The sequence below is a fragment of the Phoca vitulina genome, unplaced genomic scaffold (genome assembly GCF_004348235.1).
Source record: "Phoca vitulina isolate PV1807 unplaced genomic scaffold, GSC_HSeal_1.0 scaffold3, whole genome shotgun sequence".
Taxonomy (NCBI): Eukaryota; Metazoa; Chordata; class Mammalia; order Carnivora; family Phocidae; genus Phoca; species Phoca vitulina.
Window position 1 is genome coordinate 64,258,142 of NW_022589706.1, and position 11,336 is coordinate 64,269,477.

General features: G+C 42.6%; 1 protein-coding gene across 4 annotated transcripts in view; it reads left to right on the forward strand.

The window, feature by feature from the left end:
* The window catches only part of ARHGAP24 (Rho GTPase activating protein 24), a 749,428-nt gene extending 740,172 nt beyond the window's left edge, over window positions 1-9,256 (forward strand). For all 4 annotated transcript variants that reach the window (XM_032400717.1, XM_032400716.1, XM_032400719.1 and 1 more), the window contains 2 exons: window positions 8-1,085; window positions 4,367-9,256. In XM_032400717.1, coding sequence (XP_032256608.1) covers window positions 8-1,085; window positions 4,367-4,610 — 1,322 coding nt within the window. In that variant the 3' untranslated portion in view covers window positions 4,611-9,256. The remainder of the gene's footprint in view (window positions 1-7; window positions 1,086-4,366) is intronic.
* Window positions 9,257-11,336: the final 2,080 nt, after the last annotated feature.

An 11,336-nucleotide genomic window follows, 5' to 3' on the forward strand; every position in this document is an offset into this window, starting at 1 on the left:
ATTGCAGGCACTGTGGTGGTCCAGCAGTTGATGTCAGTGATGATTGGCAAACATGATCGCCTCTTCCCCAAAGATGCAGAACTGCAAAGCAAACCCCAAGATGGAGTGAGCAACAACAACAATGAAATTCCGAAGAAAGCCACCATGGGTCAGCTACAGAACAAGGAGAACAATAATACCAAGGACAGTCCTGGTAGGCGGTGCTCTTGGGACAAGTCCGAGTCTCCCCAGAGAAGCAGCATGGATAATGGATCCCCCACAGCTCTACCAGGTAGTAAAACCAACAGCCCAAGGAACAGCGTTCACAAGCTGGATGTGTCTAGGAGCCCCCCTCTCATGGTCAAAAAGAATCCTGCCTTCAATAAGGGCAGTGGGATAGTCACCAATGGGTCCTTCAGCAGCAGTAATGCAGAAGGTCTGGAGAAAACCCAAACCACTCCCAATGGGAGCTTACAGGCCAGAAGGACCTCTTCCCTGAAGGGGTCTGGTACCAAAATGGGCACCCACAGTGTACAGAACGGAACGGTGCGAATGGGCATTTTGAACCCCGACGCTCTTGGGAGCCCCATGAACGGTCGCAGCATGAGCTGGCTGCCCAATGGCTATGTGACCCTGAGGGATAACAAGCAGAAAGAGCAAGCCGGAGAGTCAGGCCAGCACAACAGGCTCTCCACCTATGACAACGTCCATCAACAGTTCTCCATGATGAACCTTGATGACAAGCAGAGCGTCGACAGCGCCACCTGGTCCACTTCCTCCTGTGAAATCTCCCTCCCCGAGAATTCCAACTCCTGTCGCTCCTCCACCACCACCTGCCCAGAGCAAGACTTTTACGGGGCTAATTTTGAGGACCCTGTTTTGGATGGGCCCCCGCAGGACGACCTCTCCCACCCTGGGGACTATGAAAACAAGAGTGACCGGAGGAGTGTGGGAGGTCGAAGTAGTCGTGCCACCAGCAGCAGCGACAACAGTGAGACATTTGTGGGCAACAACACCAGCAACCATAGTGCACTGCACAGTTTAGTGTCCAGCCTGAAACAGGAGATGACCAAACAGAAGATAGAGTATGAGTCCAGGATAAAGAGGTGAGGAAAATCCGGAGCTCCTAGCTGCCAGAGAGGCTGCAACCACCTCCTCCTGCAAGGATAGGTTCACACAGGAGGTTAAACATGCTGGCTCCAGAGCTAGAGACCCGAGTTCGAGTCCAGGCTTCCCCACTTATAAGCTGTGGGACTTGGGGAAAGTGGTCTATGAGCTTTCGGGTTCTTACTGTGAAAAACTGAACTATGAGTGGTTTTTACCTTAAAAGCATGTGAGAAATCACTGAGCGTTGTCCCTGGCACAGAATAGTTGCTCCATAATGCTATCTTCTGTTATTAAATGTGTGGGGTTGTGTTACGGGCAGGGAAGGGAGGGTCTGGGGTAAATGGAAAGTAAGGAGCCTGTTTTCACTGATGGCAAGAGGATGAAATGAGGGTGAAGAAAAGGTGTCAAAAGAAACAGATCTTTTATTTTTCATTCTTTTAATCGTTGAATGCTGGAGAGAGTGTTCGCTGTCTGCTGGGCTCAGCGCCAGGCCTTAAGGGTTCAGTGGTGAATAAAATAGACAAAAACTCAGCCCTCATGGAACCTGTTTCCATTCCACTGCAGAGACAGATCAAGAAGTAAAGTAGCTCAGATGCTAAGTGGAAGACTAACACAGGGACGAGGGGTAAGAAGCATTGGTGAGGTGTAAGGTCACCAGCAGGGACTGCTGGAAGGCGGTCACAGAGGAAGCCGTGCGGTTACCTGGGAGAAGAGCCAGTGGAAATGTCACGAGATGGGATGGGCAGGGGCCTCAGAGAGGGAACAGGGCCCAGTGACATAGGACCTTGGGGATCATTTTAAGTCTGGCTTTTATTCTGAGATTGGAATCCATGGAGGTTTTTGAGAAGAGTGTTTGTATGGACAAGGGAAATTGTAGGATAAACAAGGAGCAAAAGCTATGAGTTGTGAGGAAGCGATTATGCTAAACCCTAATTTATATGAGTTTATATCTTCTCACAAGATGACCAAGGTAGAAGTGTGCGTAACAACTTCTCCGGGGAAGCAGCCGTAGCAGGATAAGGGGTGTTGGCCAAGTGTCCTGTGTTCACAGTGCCCCCACTGTCACATGTTCCGTGGACTTGAGAGGCGGGAATGGAGAATGGAGCCCAGGGCTCACAAACAGCACCTTGGGCCAGAAACCAGAATGTCCCTCCCCCGCATTTTCACCATGGTTACGGAAATTCTAAAACTGATGGTCTTTATGTTCTCCTTTCAGCAAATGTAGGCGGGAGGACACTTAACTCTCAAGTAGGAGAAGGCTTAAGGCTCAGTTCAGCATGAAGCTGCCCCGCTGTGGTCTCCGCCCCAGTTTCAGGCTGTGTGGCTTGGTGGCCCTCCTGCTTCATGGGTGCTCCGGGGTCCTCAGAGGAGCGGACGTCAGTCTTTGTCCTGCTTCGGTAGCTGCATGCGTCCAGACCCCACACGGCTGCTTCTTTATCCATAAAGTTGGCTTCAATGTAATTTAATATGTGTGCCATCCATTAGTCAGTTACCAGGCTAAAAGATACAGATTTTCAAGAGCTTTGGTAAAGTAAATATAACCTAAAGTACTACTTATACATTAAGTTGAAAAATGACTTTCTTAGGAAGTAGTTTTTGTAAACCTTGCTGAACAGAAACTTGGTTTGAATTTTTCTATATAATGCCAAGTGACAGGAGGTTTACGGAAGAAGAAAAATGCCATCAGCTTATAAGGTAACTCTCATTTCTGAATGTAGTTTTTGGAACCACTGGCTATCAGAACTCTGAATTTCTGCCAGTACATGATGATAACTTAGCACTTAGCACTGGGAAGCAAGAGATAACACTTTAAACTTGTATTAACAGAGGGAAAAAAAAGCTATTCTGAATGGCTGCCAATGTACACATTCATTTGTGAGAACATTGGTGGCCTATTTATGTTCTGTGATCTATGGCACATTTCAGAGACTTTGAGAAAATAATGGAACTTTCCAGTAGAATGTCATCTCAGTGGGCCCTCCTCCTGTATGTAGCATTCTTACCTGCCAGAGGGCTGGTCCCCTGCTGTACAACAAAGTGGGGCAGAGAAGCTGCCACGGGCCCAAGCACAGAAATAGAAGAGGTTAACTGTTCTAGTTAATTTTTTATTGTTCCTATTTGCAATCATACATTTCTCTTTCAGTTTCTTTTAAACCCCATCCCTTAAAATATTGAAGTTAGACAAATTCATAGATAGGTGATATAGATAGATGATAGATAGATAGATAATACTTTACTTTGTTTAGTTATCAATCACCGATATGTGTTGTTTAGCTTTTAAACGTGTGAGTTTGATATTCTTTTACCCCCAAAATTAGTTTCTAACTTTACTGTGGAGAAATTTGTTTTCATTATATCAATTATTTGACCTGGTAAAAACTATTCTCTTTTTACTCGTTTGGGGTTCTATATAGGACTAATAGATCAAGTCTGTTAGTCAAGTTGTTCAATCCTTCTACGTTTCTTCTAATTTCTATCAGATCTATAATTTCTGAGAAAGAAAAATCACCTAATATTATTATAGATTTATCAATTTCTCCTTATAATTTTGTTATATTTTATATTGAATAATGTGAGGCTAGACTACTGGGTGAATAACAGTTCAGTATTGTTTATATCTCCCTGATGAATTGGTCCTTTTATCATTAAGTCATGGTCATCTTTAATGGTAATAATGCTTTTTGCTAAAAAATCTCTTTCTTCTGATACTAATATTGCTATGCCACTTTTATTTTGATTAGTAACTTCCTGGCAGAAGAGACTTGAGCTACCTAGCAATGACATTTTCACTATCATTATTTTTCCTTTGATTGAAAGCAAATATGATGTCCTCTTTCTCTCCCAGCTTTATCAGACTTCCCCTTTTCTTTTAGTGAAGCCAGCTTATCTGAAATGACTCCAGGAAGCCCTGTGGTTTGGGTTGCCTCCTGCATCTGCCATTCTGTGCTCCCTGACAATCAGCCTCTAGCTTCTCTGTGCTGACATTCATTCATTCACAATCAAACGACAATTAAGTGCTTCCAAGCGAGGTCCTAGGGGCTTCTTGTTAAAATGATAATAAATCATCCTAGCAAATAGAATGAATGAATGAATGAATGATTGAACAAATGAATAAAAATACATCTTTTAAATCATTAGACCTTGCTTTACTGATTTGCAAGGGCCCATTACAATTTCCTAAGCATTGTAGAGATAAGAGTTCAGAAAATACTTGTATCCCTGTCACGTTTCAAGTGAATAAAATCACTTTATCCTTTATTCCCTCCCTCACCCTATCTAGCTTAGAACAGCGAAACTTGACTTTGGAAACAGAAATGATGAGCCTCCACGATGAACTGGATCAAGAAAGGAAAAAGTTCACAATGATAGAAATCAAAATGCGAAATGCCGAGCGAGCAAAAGAAGATGCCGAGAAAAGAAATGACATGCTTCAGAAAGAAATGGAGCAGTTTTTTTCCACGTTTGGGGAGCTGACAGTGGAACCCAGGAGAACCGAGAGAGGAAACACAATATGGATCCAGTGAGCCTGCTTGCTCCCGCTGTCTCCGATGGATCTGGGAAGGGTTCTGGGGTTCCGGTGGGAACATTATCTGGGATCAGGTGCTGGTCCCCTGCCGTACAGTGCTCTAACTGGTGAAGGAATATCATTTACAGACATGACCCATCCATATCTGCAATGTGTACCAAAGTTATATCATGCCCCCTAATGCTACTGTCAAGTGTTACAACTGGATATGTGTATAGAGAGTAGTTTTTAAAAAGTAAACTAAAAATGAGAAGCATATCTCAAGAATTATTTTATTGCAAGTCTTGTATTTAAAATGTTAAATCAATACATTGTTGCAATTTAGCTTGCTTTCAAGCTTCACCCCTTGCACTTAACATAAGCTATTTTTGGCATTGTGTTATCATCAGCTTATTTTATAGATCGATATTTTTATTTCCCCTTTTGCTGAGGAAATGAAGATAAGCAGATATATAAATATATATAAATACGTATCAGATGAGTTATTAAAATCGAAAGAGTACTTTGTGGCTGTGCTGTTTGTGTTAACAGACCTCGCCATGACCAAAAAGAGAAATGTAAACGGTTTTATAAAATACAGTAGAATCACCAGGAACCTTTGATTTGCTCTTTAAATTCTTCCCTCGCCACTGCTCAGTTTTTCTTTGTGAGGTGACTTGACATGGAGAATTTTGGATTTTGTAAAAAAAGGCCCCTTCTCAAGGCCTGTTGTCTGCCTGGCCAGTCCCACAGATGCATGTCTCCTGTGCAGAATGCACTTAGGGAAATTGTACAAGCATTTAAGGAGTCATGCCATGAATTACTCTGGCCTTCTGGACTGAGTCTCTGTAACGGCTAGATGGCTTGGAGAACCGTTCTTCCCACTCTCTGGAGGTTGAGAAGCAACGCTCGCTACACTACGCCACAGGAACACCTCTGTCCGCTCAGACCTTTCCTCCATCCCCCAGCAAACACACTTTGCAATGCAGGCAGTGAGATGGCGTGCCCGTGACCCTCTCAGTTAAACTGCTGGCCTGTGTGCTACATAGTGACATGTTTCTCTCACTCAGGCCTACTGTTCTGTTGTCACCTGGGATTCTGTCCCCAGGACTGCTGGCAAAGGCAGGGGATGGAGTGGATAGCCCAGAAGGAGAAGGAGACAAGTTTGGGAGAAAAACCAACCATTTTGCTTCTAATTTTTACAATATTGTTCTTCCCAGTTGAAAACGTATTTGTTCACAGTAATTTTAAGACGTGAATGCTTCATGGTCCAATTTTGACAAGTTTATGCACATGAGTAATGGTGACCGTCTAGAGGAGCCCAAGGCTCTCTGGAGCCAGAGTTTGGGGAGAACAACTCTTCATACTCCAATAAGGCAATGATTTTAAGAAGCCAAGCAAGTAAATATTTCTCACACTAGAACAAAAAGTCACAAAAGGCATAATTGGAAATAAAGACTGCTTGAGTTTATAGGATTGTGTTGTTAGAAGGTTCTATGTCTGTGTGTACTTACTTATTTTCAAAGGGGAAAACAGTGTTTAGAGCATCCAACCTTGTCACCATTCACTTTTGTGTATATCCTTCCACCAAGCAAACTTTTGTGGTCCCTGGGTTTTAACCACTATCTATAATAATGATGCCTTCTTCACCTTTGGTTTCCTGTTCTCCCTCTCCTTCCGATTCTTTAACCAGATACTTCCACCTGGATATCATATAGAAAAGTTAAACTCAAAATGTATGATGTTGATCTCAATGGGTCTCTCTATATACATATCCATTTCTTCCCAGTCCCTGTCCTAGCGAATGAAAACCTTGGACTCATCCAAGGAGTTGAAGGATGCGTGTATCCTTCATCAAAAGCCATGCAGTTACCCTGCCTGCATTCAGATTTTCCACAAATCACTAACTGTGACTGAGACTTCTAGGCATCACTTTTTTCGCTGTAGACTGGGAATAACAAAGATACTCCCCTCATGGACTTGTTACATGGTTTCAATAAGGTAGATGATGTGAAAGCTGAGCACAGCATGTGGACAGAAAGGATACCCTGAATGTTCATTCTCATTTTTCTCTCCACTCTTCTTCACTCTTGAATTCACTCACCAAGTACCATCCAGTCCACTCATCCCTGCCTTTTGAGTCTACTCTCTTTGATCAGTTCCTCCTCATCTTTGATGAAAGCATCTCTCCTTTTGCAGGGTGCCCCTTCTAGACCACCCATCTGACCATATCATGGCCTTGCTACCTAGTATCATGTGAAGACTCTCAGTTGCCCACAGGATATGCCCTTCACATGGTGTAGAAGACTGTGACCTGCAGTTTTATTTGTATCTCCTACCACTTCCCCCACCCCTACCATACCATTTTGTGCCTCTGGAAATTTCCACCTTCTATTGTCATGTCCATCTTCACTGCCTTCCTTCTACCTGGCACAGTCCCACCCTTTTTTTTTTAAAGAGCCAAATCAAATGTCAGTTCCCCTATAAAGTTTCTAGGATCTCAACTCAGAATTAATTACCTCATGCTCCCATTTTGTGTATATCTCTTTTAGTCTTTTCCACATCTGATTATTTTCTTCACCAATAAGAAACATTTTAGGAAGCAGCATGGTAGAATGGAAATAGCAGGAAACAGAGCCAAACAGACCTACACATGTACCTTGACATGCCTTAGGCAAAGATGCACAGCAATGAGTGACAAGTCACTTAACTTTTCTGAGCCTCAGTTTTTTCATCTGTAAAGTGGAGGCAATAAATCCTACCAAATAGGGACATTGTAATATTTAAAAGTGATATGTAATGTGACCATCCCAGTGACTGCCAGTTAGCTCTCTTGATAGGTCTATTAATAAATGGAGCTTCCTAACCTAAGAGAGTAGAATTGTATTTTACTGATCTTAAATCCCTCCATCTCCACCCTTTATTCCATAGAGTGCCAGCATGGAGAGTTAGCCATAAATCTGGTCTTTGATTAATGAGGGATGCTGCTGCTAATTTTAATTATCAATCTCAGTGATGATGACCTTCGATTGATGGATACCATGAGTAGCTTGTTCATCTGGGTTTCCTTTAGTTCTTCCATTAATTCAGCTAAAGGCCCAGAAAATATCAACTACAAACTGACAAAAATAAAATGGAAATAAGTAGATAGTATCAAGAGTTCATTTGCTACATCCTGTATAGACTTCTTTAAAACTATTTAGGTAACTAGAATGATTCTTAAATTATGAGCTCAGGAGAAAGGATTTGCTTCCAAGTGTTGGGTCTATAATGTTGGTTTCACTAGCCAAACCATATGGCTGGGTATCCTTCAGAGAACATTTAAAATAGAACTGTGTATGACAGTAGGCCAACTGAAGTCTATACTTTTTAAATGTTGTTTCTATATGTCATTTTATTATGAAATGACTAAAAACTTGAAGGGAAATTTAAATAATATCATTCCTACTTATTTATTCACAAGCTGAGCCTTAAATTAAAAAAAAAAAAAATAAGTCATTTCCAGGTAGGATAGTTTAAATCATTGATATAATTATCTCCCCTGGGAAATTCAGGAGAATTTAAAGACTGTGATACTGGCCATAAACCTCAGTGTTCCTTTCATTGCAGAATAGCATCCTGCTTAAAGTAGCATCACAGAAAACGATATGCATAAGCTTTTGGAATCAGAGACCTGGATTTCAAATCTCAGTTCTACCACTTTGTAGCTATAAGAATTTAAGAAAAGTTACATGATGTTGGTAAGCCTCAAGTTGTTTTTCTGTAAAGTAGGATAATACTAGTGTCTCTTCCTCATTGGGTTTTTTTTGTTTGTTTTTTTTGTTTGTTTTTTTGTTGTTTTTTTGGGGGGGAAATGACTAAGTTAAGTGACTCCCACAGTACATATTGTAAGTGCTCAATAAATGGTAGCTGTCAGCCGTCAAATTCTTTCTACTGAAAGGGTATTCCAGCTTCTAGAAAATAGAGTTCTGGCCTCAAGAATTTGGACAGCATGGTCACCAGCAGAGGATATATTTCTGTCCTTGTCCCAGGAGCGCTAATCTTACCTTTGCCCGGATAATCCGCCAGAGATTTGATGGCAAGGAAGAGGTAACCCAAGGTGTCCTTTCTCCCCGAGATCATACAATTACATCCATGATCTGAGAATAATGTCCCAAGAACCACCCGTAACTGTCCCACATCAACTCTCTGTGGACACTGAAGATTATGTTCAGTTTTAAAGGTATTGGGTAAAAGACAATGAAAGTCTAAGAATATCACCAGTGAATGTGCCTAGATTCACATCAGCATCACCATTAGTGAATATTGATTGAAGGCCTCCACATGCCCCACCAGCACTAGACTCGGTGCCTGGGATATCTAGTGTGTAAATAACTACCGCATACGATGATGTTCTCTGAAAGTAGTTCGAGGTCACAAAAGTGAGGCTGGGAAAGGCACTGCAGAGCCATGACTATGATGTGAGTCCTAAAGAATAAGTAGGAAGTTATCAGAGAGCTTAGCAGTTTGGGTGGAGCTCCCCTAGTCCATGGAAAAGTATGTGCTTAAGTGCCTTCAGGGCAGACCCTAGGGGGCCTTTCTAGTGAAATTAAAGTGACCTATTGGGGCACCTGGGTGGCTCAGTCGGTTAATCGGCTGCCTTCGGCTCAGGTCATGATCCCGGGGTCCTGGGATCGAGTCCCACATTGGGCTCCTTGCTCAGTAGGGAGTCTGCTTCTCCCTCTGCCTGCCGGTCCCCCTGCTTGTGCTCTCTCCCACTCTGACAAATAAATAAAATCTTTAAAAAAAATGACCTACTAAATGTGCACCATCAGGGTGGTCTTGGGCATAATGACTCACACACCACCAGGAGATCTGAAAACAGCACCCAGGCAGCGTCCACTCTTTTGTTCAAATAAAGCAGCCCAAGCCAGACACATTCTGACTTGTTGGAACTCACAAAGCACAGAATAAGAGTGTGGACTTGTAGCTCCCAAAGGCCTATTTTGTTATTCTCTTTATAGTCTTTTTAATTGCACAAGTAGGGAATGAGTTGACTGGCCGGCTTAAAAGCTCCTTGCTGCAAAACAACGTGAAGAACTAACAGCTCCCCAAGCAGTGGAAACCTACCAAACCTACCGTAAAGTGTGTTTTTTAATGCGCCATTTGTGGCTTGGGTCCAGGACTGAATGATAGTCTTAATTTATGGACTATGTGTAGCTGCTACCTTTCTGGCCCCTGGAGAGCTAAAGCGCATTGAGACCAGCCCATTTAGGGAGGGTTACATTTCTCAAGTAGAAAGTACTGAATCGTTTGAATAAGGAGTTAAATTGGCCCTCAGCATACTACCTGTTTTTGTGAACACTATGCCCCTTCCATTCCTCACACACATTCCCTGCCTCCTCATGATTCATTAGAATCCATTACATACCACACCAAAGCAATCTCTAGAGTTGGGCCATCTTGCCCTCATCCTTGATCACCTATTGCCAAAATCATCCAAATCACATGTCATTTGCCTTCGCTATTATGCTTATCCCCATATTGCTCAGCATATTCCCTCATTCGCTTCAAACTCTGATTCCCTCTCTACTCTTACTATTCCCTCTCTACTTTCCATTATACGTTCTAGAACCTTCCAGCTGCCATCATCCTCCCCTAAATCTTTTCTGAAATATGGTTACTGCTTCTTGCAGCCCTCCCAAGGATGGCCATTTTCCCTTCCCACAATCTGCATGTCATTAGCCTGAAGGGGAGGGGTAGGTCTTGCTTTGCTCTTTGATGCTACTTCCAGAACTTAGATCCTCCCACTCCCCTAATAACTCCATAGAAGTACATGTCACATGACCAATTATTTTAGCACCTAATCAACTGGTTTTTCCCCCAAACCACTACTCCTCTGCCATCCACCAACTTGGCCACTCAGCTCCTTGAGCTGCTCACTTCTGAAAATCTTGATCTCCCCCTGCGTGAACATCAACCACCCATGCCCACAGTTTTCCTTATTCCATACCATTACCAATAACTGCACCATTGCCAAAACTTCCATTTCAAGCATTCACTGTCTCATTATCACCTATCCCCTTCTTAGGTCTTTCCTTTAGCACCATTACTCCAACAATTTTTAGAAACTCCCAAAGAGGCGACAAGCCATTGACTTTGCTAATGGCTATCATCCCCTCAGGTTATTGCTTCCCTCCTTGACCTGCTCAGCTTCAGTGGTTCTTCACCATAATTATTCTTTTCCTTATTCCCAAATCCCTACATATTCTCTTCCACCACTGTACTCATCAGGTAAGGAAAAACACCCAGCTCAACTCTGGCTAACTCCAATTCCTTCTTATTCCTAACCTGCACCTGAGAAACTAAATATGGCTGGAGAGCAAAAGGCCACCATGTTGACTTGTCCCACCTTATAGCTATATAAATATGGTTCACATGGCTCTCATCACTGTCTAGTAACTTAACTTCATACTTTTCAAGGTCAATGTCACACTTCTCAAGCCTCCATAAGCTCTTCCCCTTCACATTCTCAGCTAGTAACATTACTTATATAACCTAACTTACTGATAACCTGTTTTTAATGAGAAAACAATACCAGAAGAGTATGTCCTTATGTTCCATCATCATATCCACCCAACTGTCTACAGGCAACCTGTACATAAGACCATACCTCCTGCTACAATGACTGTGCCACCTGCTCTGACCAAGCCAAGTGCCCCTCCCATACATACATACACATCCCTCTGGCCTTTTCAAGCACATT